Genomic DNA, 14,868 nt, shown 5'->3' with positions numbered 1-14,868 from the left:
TTCAGTCCATAGCACTCACCATGCCTCTCCCCACTCCATTGTCCTCTCCATCCCATCCATGGAATTAAACACTTCCTACTCTCTGCCACTTCCAAACCTTATGATGTTACTATCATTGCACTTACACTATGTTATAAATATATTTCTTTTCATGTCACACATGCGTTCCCCACACATGTCCCCCAACCCAGCTATAAATTTTTCAAGGGTAATGGCTTTAATTCATCTTTGAATCCCCATCACTCAACACAAGGCCTGGTACATAAAAGAAATTAAGTATACATATACATATATTTTTTAATTGAGACATACATAAATTCATCTACCATAAAATTCACCCTTTTAAACTACAATTCAATGGTTTTAGTATATTCACAAGATTGTGCAACCATCACCACATCTAATTCTAGAACATTTTAGTCACCCCCAAATGGAAGTCCATACCAAATTAGCAGTCACACCCCATTTCCCCATACCCACAGTCCCCGGCCATCACTAATCTACTTTCTGTCTGTATGGATTTACCTATCCTGGACATTTCATATAAGTGGAATCATGCAATTTGTGGCCTTTTGTGTCTGGCTTCTTTCACTTAGCATAATGTTTTCCAGGTTCATCCATGTTGCAGCATCTCCATTCCTTTTTGTGACTGAGTGATATTCCACTCATGGATTTGGATAGACCACACTGTGTGTATCTACTCATCAGTTGATGGACATTTAAGTTGTTTCTATATTTTGGCTCTTATGACTAGGCTGCTATGAACATTCAAGTTTTTGTGTGTCAGTAAATGTTTGAGTGACCAATAAATGAGTGAATGGGTGATGACTCATATTTCATCATGTGTTCTCTGGCCAGGATACGAATTATAACCTTCTTTACTTCTTTTGGGCAGGTCTAGGCCGGATTGTCCAGGCTGAGGAATATCTATCCCAAGCCCAGTGGACAGTCCTCAAATCAACTGAATGCTCCCATGCCACCCACTCGTTACTGCATCGGAACCTGGGACTTCTCTATATGGCTAAGGAAAACTATGAGGAAGCCCGTTATCATCTGGCTAATGATGTAAACAAGCCAAATTATAACACCTGAATGTTTCTGAGAACAGCTCTGTATAGTTTTAGTTGTTTTTTTTAAACTGAGCATTTCTCTAAAACTTTCTGTTTACACCTGACTGTTTGGTGGGGCATTAGCAAGAACACAACTCTGATAACCTGTGTTCAAGCCTTTGCATGCTTGGCTGTGCAACCTTGGCCAGGTCACATCATTTCCCCAAACATCGATTGCTGGATAAAGGGATGCAGAACAGCATACTGGTTAGGAGAAGGGCTGTACTTCTAGTTCCAGCTCTGTCATTTCACCACAGTCTTGGACAAATTATTCAACCTCTTTCAATACCTTTAAGACAGAAATCATAAAATAGTCTCTGCCTCATTGGGTCATTGCAATGATTAGTAACAGGACAATACATGTGCAGCACTTTGGCTATTATTTTTATAAATAACATCACTGTCTCTACTTTAGAATGTGGTTATTAAATTTAAATGAGCTTGAGGTATATGAAAGTGTTTATAAACTATAAAACTCTACAAATGTTAGACAGGATGATGAGGGTGATCTAGGTGATCTGTTAGATCCTAATAGAAATTAAGATTTTAATATTGGACTGTATTACCAGAGAGGAGTTCCTGAGCCTGAAATCTCATTGAGGTTAGAGTCAGACTGCAGTCTCCATGCAGGATGTTTGTCTCTTCAGCCTCTCCACTGGCACCCCTCCCTCTGGTTGCCTACCACTGCACAATGCTCGTAAATTCACTGGAAACATTCTTGTGCTGGTTATTCTCCATATTCCCTCATCCCAAATCCTTTCCCTGCCCTACTCGACCCTGGGAGGCTGATCCCTATAGAGTACACAACCTGGACTCCATTGCTCTCTGTCTTTGGTTGGGTTTGGAGAGTGAGAGGTGTGGCAGGGGAGTGAAGGTTGGGAGGAGAGAAAGGTTGAGTATTTACTCTCTCTGCTGCCTTTCTGCCCCAGCTCACTTCTGGCCAGGGCAGTGTTGCTCTGTGGCCACAGCCCCTGTCAGGTAGCTTTTTTCATTGCTCTAGCTCTGCCCTAGTAACCCTGTCTGTCTTCTCCCCTGGCTTCTTCAGGAGTCAGGAGGGGAATAATTTCGTGCTGTTGACATCCTGCTTCACTAGCTCTCACTGGCTCCTTAGCCCTTCCACACCTCTGAATAATCCTTTCATTCAGCTGTCTTCAGGTAATCCTTTTGAGGGTGCCATCTATTTCCACCTGCAGCCTGATTAATACACGTCTTCATTTGTGTTTCCTCTCTATACTCGACCCCCTCCAACAAATTAAGCAGAGGTACATTCTGTCGTGAGCTGAGTCACACAGAATTAGATCAAGCTAGATTCCTCAGCCTAGCTTTTTTGTTTGTTTGTTTGTTTTTGTGAGAAAGATCAGCCCTGAGCTAACATCTGATGCCAATCCTCCTCGTTTTGTTGAGGAAGACTGGCCCTGGGCTAACATCCGTGCCCATCTTCCTCTACTCTATATGGGACGCCGCCACAGCATGGCCTGACAAGCAGTGCGTTGGTGCGCGCCCAGGATCCAAACCTGCAAACCCCCGGCCACCAAAGTGGAGCGCGCGCACTTAATGCTGTGCCACTGGGCCGGCCCCTTAGCCTAGCTTTTTAAAAAAACAAAACAAAACACAGCTTTATTGATACATACCATAAAATTTACCCATTTTAAGCGCACAGTTCAATGATTTTAGTAAATTTGCAGAGTTTTGCAACCATCAGCACATTCCAGTTTTAGAAAATTTCCATCACCCCAAAGAGACCCCTCATATCTATTTACAGTAATTTCTTATTCCCACTCCCAGCCCCAGGCAAACACTTTCTTTCTCTCTAGATTTGTCTTTTCTGGACATTTCACATAAACAGAATCATATGTGGTCTTTTGCATCTGAACTCCTTCACTTACCATAATTATTTTGAGATCCATCCATCCATGCGGTTGTATCAATACTTCATTCCTCTTATTGCCGAGTAGTATTTCATCATCTGGATATACCATGATTTGTTTATCCATTCATCAGTTGATGGACATTTGGGTTGTTTCCACTTTTTGGTTATTATGAATAATGCTGCTATGAACATTTGTGTATAAGTCTTTGTGTGGACACGTTTTCATTTCTCTTGGGTATCTACCTAGGAATAGAATTGCTGGGTCATATAATAACTCTATGTTTAACTTTTTGAGGACTGCCAAACTGTTTTCTACAGAGCCTGTACCATTTTATATTCCCACTAGCAATGTATGAGGGTTCTATCTTCCCTACTCCCTCACCAATACTTGTTACTTTCTGCCTTTTTGATTATAGCCCTTCTAATGTGTGTAAAGTGTAAAGTGGTATCTCATTGTGGTTTTATTTTGCACTTCCTTAATGACTAATAATGTTGAGCATCATTTCAAGTGCGTGTTAACCATTGGGATATCTTTGTGGAGATGTCTATTCAGATCCTTTGCCCATTTTTTAATTGTTGTAAAAGTTCTTTATCTATTCAGGATACAAGTCCTTTATCAGATATATGATTTACAAAGAGAACTCCAGTACTCTCCTTCCTTCTGCTATAGATTTATTTTGCCAGTTGTGCATTTGGAACAGAGGACATCAAGACCTCAGGAGGCTACTTCCACCTGGCTAATCTCTTCTATGGCCTTAAAAAGTTGGACCTGGCAGACACGCTGTACACCAAGGTAAGCTGGGGAATGTGGGAGCTGAGCCTTGACACTTAGGCCTTGTATCTTACAACTAGTATCAGACCATTCATGAGAAATTTGAGGCACGGAGAGATGAAGTCACTTGCCCAAGGTCACATAGCCTGATATATGATATATTACACTTTTCTTTCTTCCTGTTTCTCCACTACCAAAATAGACCAGTCCTTAGTATCCATAGGGCAATTAACAAATAATAAATGATGGGTCAATAAGAACCAAACCCATCCAGATAGACTGCCCTGTGCTCTGTCATACCCATAGGAGCAAGCTCACGTGGGCATATTGAAGTGTGTGATAGAGAAGGAGACAAGGTTTTAAGGGAAAATTATTACTGAAAGGTTCTATGGAGGGATCAAAGAACATGAGAGTACTTTACAATTTCCATCTTTACATGTAAAAGATTCCATCTTTACATGTAAACTGTTTCCAATATATTAAAATATTGGTTATATTCATACAGTAACACTTCACTTAGCAAGCAACCATTTCTGTGTATGATGTAGGCGCTCATCCTGTGACTGTGTATCTGTATTTTAGGCCCAATTGTGAGGAAGAAGCATTGTGATATAGCTGAAAAAAAATGAGCTATGGAGTCAGACAGACTTGAATTTAGATCCTGGCTGTGCCACATAGCAGCTCTTACCAAAAGTCAACTGTGATCTTAACTTCTCTGAGCCTCAGTTTACTTATCTATAAAATGGGAATAATAAGAATATGACCTCAATTTAGATGTTGTGAGGATGTAAAGTTTTTGTTGTATGTGCTCAACAAATGGTAGCCGTTGTTATTAGACCTCACCAGGACTATCCCCAGATCAGCCTGCCACGTGCCCTTTGCTGCCCAACACTTGTCACACTCACTTTGGCCAAGACTGGGCTCCTACGGCTCCTCCTGCCTCCAGGCACAATGACAGAGGGAGTCTGCAGACTTACAGGCAACCTGGCCTGAGGTGCTGCACTCCTCACTGGTTGGTCCAATGGCTAAGGTCTGGCCTGCTTGCCTGATTGCCATCTCCTTTCCCAACAGGTCTCTGAGATCTGGGATAAATATTTGGACGATCGCTATCAAGTTCTCTCGCAGGCTCGCATCCAACAAATAGATTTACTGGGCAAACAATTTGAGACTGACACCGGCTTGGGTAAGTGGCAGTTCTCCCTAGGAAGCAGAGCAGTGACTTCGTCCCTCCTCATCCACAGGCCCTGCCCTAAGAGGGAGAGCAGCGGTCCCTGTTGAGGAGCACATCAGTGCCATCTTCCCTATTTTGCTGATGGGGAAACTGAGACAAGGCATCAAAAGGATTTGACCAGTGTTGGAAAGAATTAGATCCCTAGCATCACTCACAGCCCTTCAAGGGGTTAATAAGGGAAAGATTTGGAGGAAAAAATACCCTGCCAAAGCCCCTGTGATTTCTGCAGAGCATCCATTTCTTATGTGTTATCCCTCCAGGGCACATAAGCCAAGGTAGACTCCATGCAGAAGTCACATTCCTCATTTGTTCTGCTGCCTTATGCTCTTCCTTTATGGGACAGTGAGCTTCTCAGTGGCAGGGCTGAGTTTGATTCATCTCTCCATCCCCAGGCTCCCCAAAGAGCTGAGTGTTGAGTAGCACTGTACAACATCATTCCCTCTGAGATAATGAAAAGAGTCAGAGAATCTAGTTTCTGCTCAAAAGAGACATACAATGTAGGTGGTGAGACAGAACCTATGTGAAATACCAAAAGAAAATTTCTAGGGGCTGGCCCCATGGTATAGTGGTTAAGTTCAGTGTGCTCCGCTTCGGCAGCCTGGGTTCAGTTCCTGGGCGCAGACCTACACCACTCGTTGGTGGCCATGCTGTGGCGGTGACCCACATACAAAATAGGGGAAGATTAGCACAGATGTTAGCTCAGGGCCAGTCTTCCCCAAGCAAAAGGAGGAAGATTGGCAACAGATGTTAGCTCAGGGCCAATCTTCCTCAGCAAAAAAAAAAAAAAGAAAGAAAGAAAAAGAGAATTTCTATGAGTACAAATTATATTACAAGATGAGTCCCAGAATGAAGAGATGAGGATAGTTGGATGGTGTTGAAGAGGGAAAACTTTTTGGAGGAGAGGTTTTGAACTAAAGTTTAAAAAATTAATAACTTTATTGAGTTTACTCTCATTGTAAAAGTGGTTCGTGTTAAAGCAGAAAACTTGGAAATCATAGGTATCCAACCTTAACATTGTGGTATATGTCCTTTCGGTCTTTTTCTCTAAGCCTAGTACTTAAAAAGTGCTGTTAGGTACCTGGCCCATAATAACTCATAATAAATCAATAAATAGTGACTAAAGTAGGACCAAAGACTGCTGGGGAAACTGTGAACAGCCTCACGTGGGGGAAGCAGAAAGGCTGTTGCTTAAGCATTTTTGGATTTGGAGGAGAAAGATTAAGCTGCTGCAGCTGCAGGAAGCCCCAGCTCCGTCCTCTCGCTGTCGGGCGGAAGCTGGGCTGGACCACGGAGTCCTGCTGTGACAAATGCCTGCTAAGTGAGAGCCTGTGAGATCCGGGTCAGGGCTCGGAAGGAAAGACACCTTAGCACCTCTGGGACCTGTAGGAATGAGCATGTTTTTAGGTTACTCTGATAATGACATGCGAGGCAAAGCTGGAGAACGATCCAGCCTCCTGCTCAGCACCTGGCGGCAGTCCCCCAGGTGAGGAATTGGCGGTGGCTTGTGCTGCCTCCCCCAGTGCCCCTGTGAGGAGGCCTCGGGAGGCCAGGCAGGCGAACAGCTCAGTGCTTATCCCTGAGGGGGAGGGAGACTCAGCCTCCCCCAGGGCCTGTTTCTTCTTTCCTGCCTTTCCCTGCAGATGAAGCCCAGGAAGCAGAAGCCATTCGGATTTTGACTTCAATCTTGAACATTCGAGAATCGACATCTGACACAGCCCCCCAGAAAACTATCTTTGTTCTGAAAACTCTGGTCATGCTTTACCACCTGATGATGAATTCTTCAAAGGCAAGTTTCCCTAGAAAAGCAGCATGTCTTAAATGGAGGTAGAAATTCCTCTAGTTGAATTCAGCTGTGTTTTGCCCAATCACACTAGCTTTTGCCCTCAGAGTAAGCTCTCCCTCCGGAAAAGTTCGGATGCTCATGACATTTCTCATTTGTTGAGTCCAGCCTGCATAATGGAAACGGGATTGTCTTCCCTCAAGGAGTCCTTCCCAGGGTTGCACAGGGAAACTGAGGCTGGAGCAGTGCGAGGAAGCCTGCAGGACAGGAGGGCTCAGGGGAGTCCTTGGAGGAATGGAGTAGTGCTCTAACCACACTCAGTGAGTGAGTTCCCAGTTGTTGGAGGGATCCAGGCAGAAAAGGATTGCCTTGAACTAATTGAAAAGGTAATCGTTTTTGAGTGCTTATTACATGCCAGTCACTGGTCTAAGTACTTTACATGAATTATCATATTTAATTTTCATACCAACCTTTTGAAGTAGGTGTTTTATTGTTCCCATTTTATAGATAAGGAAACTGAGGCACAGAGAGGGTCCATTATTTGCCCAATTTCTTACAGACAGTAAGTGGCAAATCTCAGGTTTGTTGGTTTATTGATTAGCTGATTCACTCATTCATTCAAGTATTTATTGAGGATCTATCATTTGCAAGGCCCCGTTCCAGGGACTGGGGGTACAGTGGTGAACTACCAGCTAAGTTCCCTATCTCCATGGAACTTACATATTTTGGGAGGAGGGGAAGTCACAGTAAATAAGTGAACATATAAATGTGTAATATAATTTGAGATAGCAAAAAGCACTACAAAGGAAAATAAAGCAGGCAAAGGGAGAGAGGGAGGGCCAGTTGGATTCTGTGTGGGTGCCACGGAAAATTTAGGATTCCCTTCCCCGCCTTCCTTTCTTTCTTCTTTCCTTTCTTCAGCAAACTTACTAAGCACCTACTGTGTACCAGGGCCTGGAGGAGCTCACAGCCAGTGGGTTATAATGGAGGTGATAGCGAAGCCCGGGGCACTGTGGGAGCACAAAGCAGGGACACGAACCCCACCTGTGATGGGGTGGGAGTGGTTAGGGAACCATCTCCATGGAATTCCCAAGTTTACATTGGACAGAACCTCTTTTCTACAGTTCAGAGTCCAATTTTCTACTGTATACTCAAGGCAGTCATTACCCCAAGGTGTTAGATCTACAAGAGGCCCTTAGAGAAAAGGGACACATCCATCTCCTCAAGATTGGCACCTCACTTCCTTCAGCTTTTGACTCAGTCGTCTTCTTTTCAGTGACGCTTTCCCTGTAGTTTCCATCAAAAACTGCAAAACCCCACTACCACCCTTGATGTTTCCTATACCCCTTTCCTGCTTTCTTTTTTTCCCTTAGCGTGTATCACTATTTAAGATATGATCGGGCTTTACTAATTTGCCTTGTTTATTGCCTCTCTCCGCTACTATGTTGTAAGTTCCACAAGAGCAGGAATTTCTGCCTGTAGTCAGAGTACCTGGAATGTAGCAGCCATTCAATAAATATTTATTTATTTATTCAAATTATTTGAATATTCATTTGAATGTTTTAATTTGAATTATTATTCAAATACTTATTGAAAGAAAGGAAGGAGGGAGGAAAGAAGGAAGGAAAGAAGAGGGAGGGAGAGTGGGAGGGCGGGCAAGCCAGAGTCTGTGCCAAGATGTCCTGTGAAGCCTCTGTCCAAGACTAAACTCTGGGCCACATGGCCCTCAGGGTGGCAGTTTGCTTGTGGCACCTGTCACCTCTGTGCCTCCTGATGTTGGTTCAAAGGACCCTGGTTAAGATCCTACCAAGATGTCACTTTGCTAGGAAAGTGTACTTAGTTCTTAGTTTGTCAAGCCAAATGGGTTTTTCTGGTGCTCCCTGCCCCACCCCACCCCCCACTTGGCTGGCTGTAAGGACCAAGTGTGTGTTCACAAGTTTCCAACAAGAGCTCGGTGGCTGGTGTGAGAAGCTGATGGGTCCTTCCCCATGTTTCTGGGGTTGAGTACAGAGGGGGCTTCCCAATGTAATGCTTTCCTGTGACAACTTCCTTTTGCCACCTCAATTCTATTCCAGGCACAAGAATATGCCATGAGAGCCTTCAGTCTATCCAGAGAACAACAGCTCAGCGACCAAGAACAGAGCACCATTCAAGAATTACTAAGTCTCATCTCAGCTGAAGAAACTCATCCCGTTACTTAGTGACCCATGAGCTCCACGTCAGGGGCTGTTCAAGGGGCTACTGAACATCTACTATAGCCCAGCCTCGCACAACTGCTTTGAGGTACCTGAATTGCTGAAGTTCCCACCCTCTCCCCCTGCAACTGCACATATAGCTGTGTTTTTATTCTTACATAGCATATGGAGGGAATATAGGGCTTTAGGCATAGAAATCAGTAAAACTGTTATTTATCATGACCTTTGCACTTGGTTTATCGTGACTTTGTATGACTTTGAGTAATGTGCTGTCAGCTCACTAACATGGTATTTGTAATTAAATTGCAAATAGTTTATCATATTTCCCAGAAGTCTCCCAGTGATGCATATTTCATAGATCTTTGCCAGAGAAGGGGGTAGGGAATAAAGCTATATTGGAGCAAAGTTTCCCTCTTCTACTGGAATTAAGTAAGCATTAATCTGAAGTAGATTGTGATTAAAAGGTCCACTATAATTCCTAGAACAATCACTAAGAAAATGACTCTAAAAAATAGTTAAAAATCAACAAAGGAATTAACGTGGTACACTAGTAAAGATCACTTAATGCAAAAGAAGGCAGTAAAGGAGGAATAAAGAAACAAGAAGGACATGAGGCATGTAGAAAACAAATAGCAAAATGCAGATGTCAATCATAGGTCTTTGCCAGAGAAGGCCCTGGGCCTTGCAAGGAGCCCCAGTATGGACTGGCTGAGATACCATTCCAGGTTAGTGCCTTTCTTTTCTCAGACAGTGGTTTGAAGCAGACGTGACTAGGGGAGAAGCACTCTGAAAGGCCCCCTGTGATGTAGGGATGGAGTGCAGGCCTTGGAGTCAGACATGCCTGGGTTCAAATCCCAGCTCTCGCTTAATAGCTTTGTGACCTTGATCCTCCCATAACCTCATTCATCATTGTTGCAAAATGGCCCAGATGTGGCCATGGCTGTATCAGCTGGTCCCATAGATGACTCTGGTCATTTAGCACATCCTTTTTATCTCCAGACTCACTGAGCAGCCTGCCCTCTGCTTAGCTCTCTGCTTCCTGCATAGATCTGCACCCAGGGAGAAGATATGCAAGTCAAGGACCTGTTGGAGAGTTTTATGTTCCTCACTGTAAATTAATTCACTCTGACACATAGAATAAACATAGATGGGCCACCCTTCAGGTCTAGGTAAAATCTGCTGGAACCCCCATTCCATACCTTTGGGCATTCTTATGCTTCTCCAAGATGGCTGTGAAATCCCAGGGTCTTACTTCTCTCACTCCCAATTTTCAGCTTCAATTGCATTCAACACAATCCTTTCTTCTTGATTCTCACTCCTAACCCCAAATCTGAGCCAGCTCTTTCAAATAGATTTTTAACGAAGATTGGGGGGGTGAGGAGGAGGATCAACAACTCTTTAGCAGATAATTTAAATGAAAATATTAGAACTTCCCTATTCTGAAAAAGTCCTTCAGAGTCCATTTTATTAAACTCTAGCTCTCTCTTTAATATTCATTGGCCCGTTTCTCTTTTTCCCCCTGTCCTTTATCTGTTCTCTCTTCTCTCCACCCCTGAATTATTGTTCATGAATCCTTCCCCATTGAATATATTTATAAAATTACTGTTTAAATTAAATTGCTTAAATATATCTTTCCTATTGATTGATTTTCCTCTTGATTATGGGCCATAATTGTCTGCTTTTTCACATGTCTAGTAATTTAATTTTCAGTCTTCTGCTTTTCTAACACTTGCATTTAAGGCTATAAGTTTTCCTCTAAATACTGCTTTAGTTGATCCCACATATTATGAAATGCAGTATTTTTATAGTTATTTTGTTCTAAATATTTCTTAATTTTTTATGACTCATGAGTCTTTTAGAAGTATGATTCTTAATTTCTAAGTGATGGTGACTTTAATTACTTCTTTGTTGTTGATTTCTAGTTTAATTTTATTGAGGTCATAAAATATGCTGTGTACAATTTTGCTTTTAGAAATTGGTTGAGATTTGCTTTATGGTCCAGGATTTGGTCAATATTTGTAAATGTTCTGTGTGTGCTAGAAAAGAATGGTGTTATTGGGCACAATGTGTCCATTAAGTCAAATTTGTTCATGTTTTCATATCTTGCACATCCTGGCTGAATTCTTTATTTCTGAGAGAGGTATATAAATCCATCCAATATGATTATGGATTTATCTATTTCTCCTTTTAGTTCTGTGAAAATTTTTGCTTTATACATTTTGAGGTTTTGTTATTAGGCAAGTACAAATTCAAATATTGTATTTTCCTGGTGAATTGAACCTTTATTTTCTGTATTATGAAGTGATTCTCTTTATCTCTAGTCTGTTTTGGTCTGATATTAACGTAGCGACACCCATTTCCCTTGGGGCCTGGTTGCTGGTTATCAGTTGGCACCATCACTTACATCTGCTTCAGTACTTACCTCTGTGTTGAAGGGGAATCTTGGAACTGCAGTTCCCAGTATCTCTTTCCTTTTATGATTCTGGGTTAAATTCAGCCAATGAGGGGCAACTGCACCAGATTTGGAAGCTGGATGAGAAGGAGCAGCCATCAGTCCTCTGGGAATCACCCGCTCTTGCCTTCCTGAAAGCAGATTTCCTGTGCAAGTCCCCTGATCTTCAGCACCCAGCCATTTCAGACGTGAGCCTCAAACCCTCAGTGTTAAATAAATCTGTCTACTCAGAATGCCTAGAGAGGCCTCTGTTTTCCCAACTATACCCTGACTAAACATGTATCTTTATCTTCTTGCAAGCTTTTACTTTCAGACAATTTGTATCCTTATGTTTTGGATATATCTCTTGTAAAAACACTATAATTAGATTTTTTTTATATCTGTAATTTTTAAAGAATCATTTAGTCAATTTACATTTTGTTTATATGCTAAATTATTTGAGTTTAAATTTATGATCTTATTTTCTGCCTTCTATTTGTCCTACATGTTCTATTTTCCCCTTTCGTTCTTTTGGGTTGATTATATATTTTTTCTCATTCCATTTTCTCCCTTCCTTTGCTAGTGTGCAGTTATATACCATGTTTATATTCTTTTAGTGATTACCCCAGAAATTCAAATATTCATTCCTAACTTATCAAAGGCTAAAGTTAGGATGGGTCAGGTCAAAGTCAGAATATTGACCCTTACCCTGGACAATACAAAGTCTTTTTTTTTGAGGAGGAGGAGGATTGACCTTGTGCTAACATCTGTTGCCAATCTTCCTCTTTTTCTTTTTTCTCCCCAAAGCCCCAGTACATAGTTGTATATCGCCAGTACATAGTTGTATATCCTAGTTGTAGGTCCTTGTAGTTCTTCTGTGTGGGATGTCACCTCAGCATGGCTTGATGAGCGGTGAGTATGTCCACGCCCAGGATCTGAACCAGCGAACCCCAGGCCGCCGAAGTGGAACGCACAAATTTAACCGCTATGCCACTGGGCTGGCCCCAATACAAAGTCTTTAAAACCTTTTAACTCCATTTACTTCTCCCTAACTTATATATTATTACTGTTATTTATTTCAAATACATCTTAAACCCACAAGTCATAATTATTATTATTTTATAAAGTCAAATTATTATTATTTTATAAAGCTTGCTTTTCACACCTTCTATCCTGGCTCACATTACTGATAAATCCTTTAGTATTTTCTACAGTGAGGGTTTGCTGATGGCAAATTCTCAGATTTTCTTTCTTTCATTAATCTGAAAATGTTTTATTTTGCCCTCATTTTGTTGACTCTTCAATGAAAATGTATTTCGTTTTCCTACATGATAACAGTGATGCAGGACATAATCTCATTTCCAAAGATTTCTGTGAAATGTGGTTTACTTGACCCAAAAAAGTGTAAGCAGGTTGAAGAGGAGCAGAAGTTCTGGGGAGATAAGAGTGTCTCTTATCTTCCCAGCAGGGAATCACATCTTTCCTAAGCATCTTCAGCACTATGTGCAGGTTTGGAGCTGAAGAGTCATGTCTGAAAGACCTGGCTGAGTGGTGTCTACTAGCAAGTACACGTGCACGGCACAGATTCCACCGTGTTGTCTGTGGACCTTCATTTAACAAAACTTCACTTTGAGCAGGTGCTCTGCATTCCCACTAAATAACATTTCATCACTGCATAGCTACAGACTGTGCTGTGCCGTATGTCCTCAGATGACCAAGATCAGAATCAAACTGCTCTACCACCAGCAGGTCCCACTAAGGATATGTATCATGCAAGTGAGGGGTCTCTGTATTCACGATGGGTCTATGAAGTACAACATCTCTCAAGAACAATAGGTCACACAAAACAAACAATTGGCAAAGCAAATGCTTCAAAAATGATGATGGAGCATTACTTGAATGACAGACCGTGTTATCATTTTGTTTGATAGAAAAAGTATGTCTTTCCTGATATTCATCAAGATTGATGACGATGTGATGGAGATATCTTATTTGACAAGTATGCATACACAAACAGTTTCAATAGTTGATTAATACTTAAATAAACAGCAGCAGCAGCAGTTATAAAAGCATATAAACAAGGTTACTATTGAGACCAGGATATAAAACCAGGATTATATATTATGAATGTTGCCCCTTTCTTGCAAACCTTTGTAAAGATTGTAGATCTCCCAGAACATCTTAATGAACAAGGAAGAAAAAAGTTTTCCATGATAAAAGACCATTCAGAGTTTTAAAGTCGAGTTTCACCACAAGAAACGAAACTGGATGTGGGAGATGAGGAAGACAGCAGCCAGAGGGACACCTGGAGTCGTGTTTGCTTTTCTCTGGTTTGAGCACGCAGTTGGCCTTGTGCACTCAGGCGAGGAGGCCCTGGAGGAGGGGCGGGTCTGTGGGAGAGAGAGGAGGACGTGAGTTCAGACTAGGGCGAGGAGAGTTTGAAGTGCTTACGTGACATCTGAGGAGACATGAAAAGGTGGGCAAGTGGACATGCAGTCTGACATTAAGAAAGGAAGCCTGGGCTCAGGAGAGGAATTTGAGAGTATCAAGTAGACGGTAATTAATACTATGGAGATGGAGGAGCCCCCCTAGGGAAGAGAAGAGAGAAGGAAGAGAAGAGAGCCGGTGCCCTGAGACCAAACATTTAATAGAGAAGAGATGAGGCCAGCAGACGAGGCTGACATGACTTCAGATTTGTTCAGACTATCCATACAAAGAAGTCCCATATACCTTTCACCCGGAGTCCCCAAATGGTAACATTATACATTTGCTTTATCGTTTTCTTCCTATAGATACCCATTATTTTTGGAACCATTTGAAAGTAAGTTGCAGGCCTGATGTCCCTTTATCCCTCAATATTTAATGTGTATTTTCTAAAAACAAGGACACTCTCTTACATATTCTCATCAGTACAATCGTCAAAATCAGGAGACTAACACTGATAGGATACTATCAGACAATAAAATACAGACCTTACTCAGATTTCACCAATTGTTTTCATAACATTCTTTAGAGGGAGAGAGAATCCCTGAGCAAGCAGTGCGTTCAGGTGCCGTGTCTGTGTCGTCAGAGGACTGACACCACATGCTGCTCCTCACATGCTCTCTGGCTTATCATGAGAAATTCAGCCAGAGTTTTCTAAGGAATGAAGAAGCCCAGGCGCTCTGGGAGATCTGCAGAGCTGTGATTCACAGCAGGTCTGAGGCTGGTGGAAGAGCCGTAATGCCTGGAGAAGGCTCCTGCCTGCTTCCGGAGAGCCCTGCGGGGAGGACGAGCTGCAGGAGCAGCACGACAGCCAGAGGGTGTCAACAGCCTGAAGCTGGGCGAGTCTCAGAGGGCGACCACGGGACGTGGGAAGATAGAAGGGGAAGTTCGTAGGCTTATTCGTTGAGGAGAGGAAATCCCAGGACCCAACAACTTGGGAAGGCAAGCTCTCCCCACTGGTGCCCCTCCAGCACGGGTTTCTGCCAGAGCCACAGT

The 14,868-nt window shown here is 42.4% G+C and overlaps 1 protein-coding gene across 5 annotated transcripts in view; it reads left to right on the top strand.

The window, feature by feature from the left end:
* The window catches only part of ZMYND12 (zinc finger MYND-type containing 12), a 39,788-nt gene extending 28,668 nt beyond the window's left edge, over nucleotides 1-11,120 (top strand). For all 5 annotated transcript variants that reach the window (XM_058552119.1, XM_058552118.1, XM_058552117.1 and 2 more), the window contains 5 exons: nucleotides 896-1,065; nucleotides 3,650-3,772; nucleotides 4,823-4,934; nucleotides 6,623-6,768; nucleotides 8,838-11,120. In XM_058552119.1, coding sequence (XP_058408102.1) covers nucleotides 896-1,065; nucleotides 3,650-3,772; nucleotides 4,823-4,934; nucleotides 6,623-6,768; nucleotides 8,838-8,963 — 677 coding nt within the window. In that variant the 3' untranslated portion in view covers nucleotides 8,964-11,120. The remainder of the gene's footprint in view (nucleotides 1-895; nucleotides 1,066-3,649; nucleotides 3,773-4,822; nucleotides 4,935-6,622; nucleotides 6,769-8,837) is intronic.
* Nucleotides 11,121-14,868: the final 3,748 nt, after the last annotated feature.

The sequence above is a fragment of the Diceros bicornis genome, chromosome 13 (assembly GCF_020826845.1).
Source record: "Diceros bicornis minor isolate mBicDic1 chromosome 13, mDicBic1.mat.cur, whole genome shotgun sequence".
In the NCBI taxonomy this organism is placed as follows: Eukaryota; Metazoa; Chordata; class Mammalia; order Perissodactyla; family Rhinocerotidae; genus Diceros; species Diceros bicornis.
Note: the sequence above shows the minus strand (reverse complement) of the source record. Positions and strands in the feature narration are given on the sequence as shown.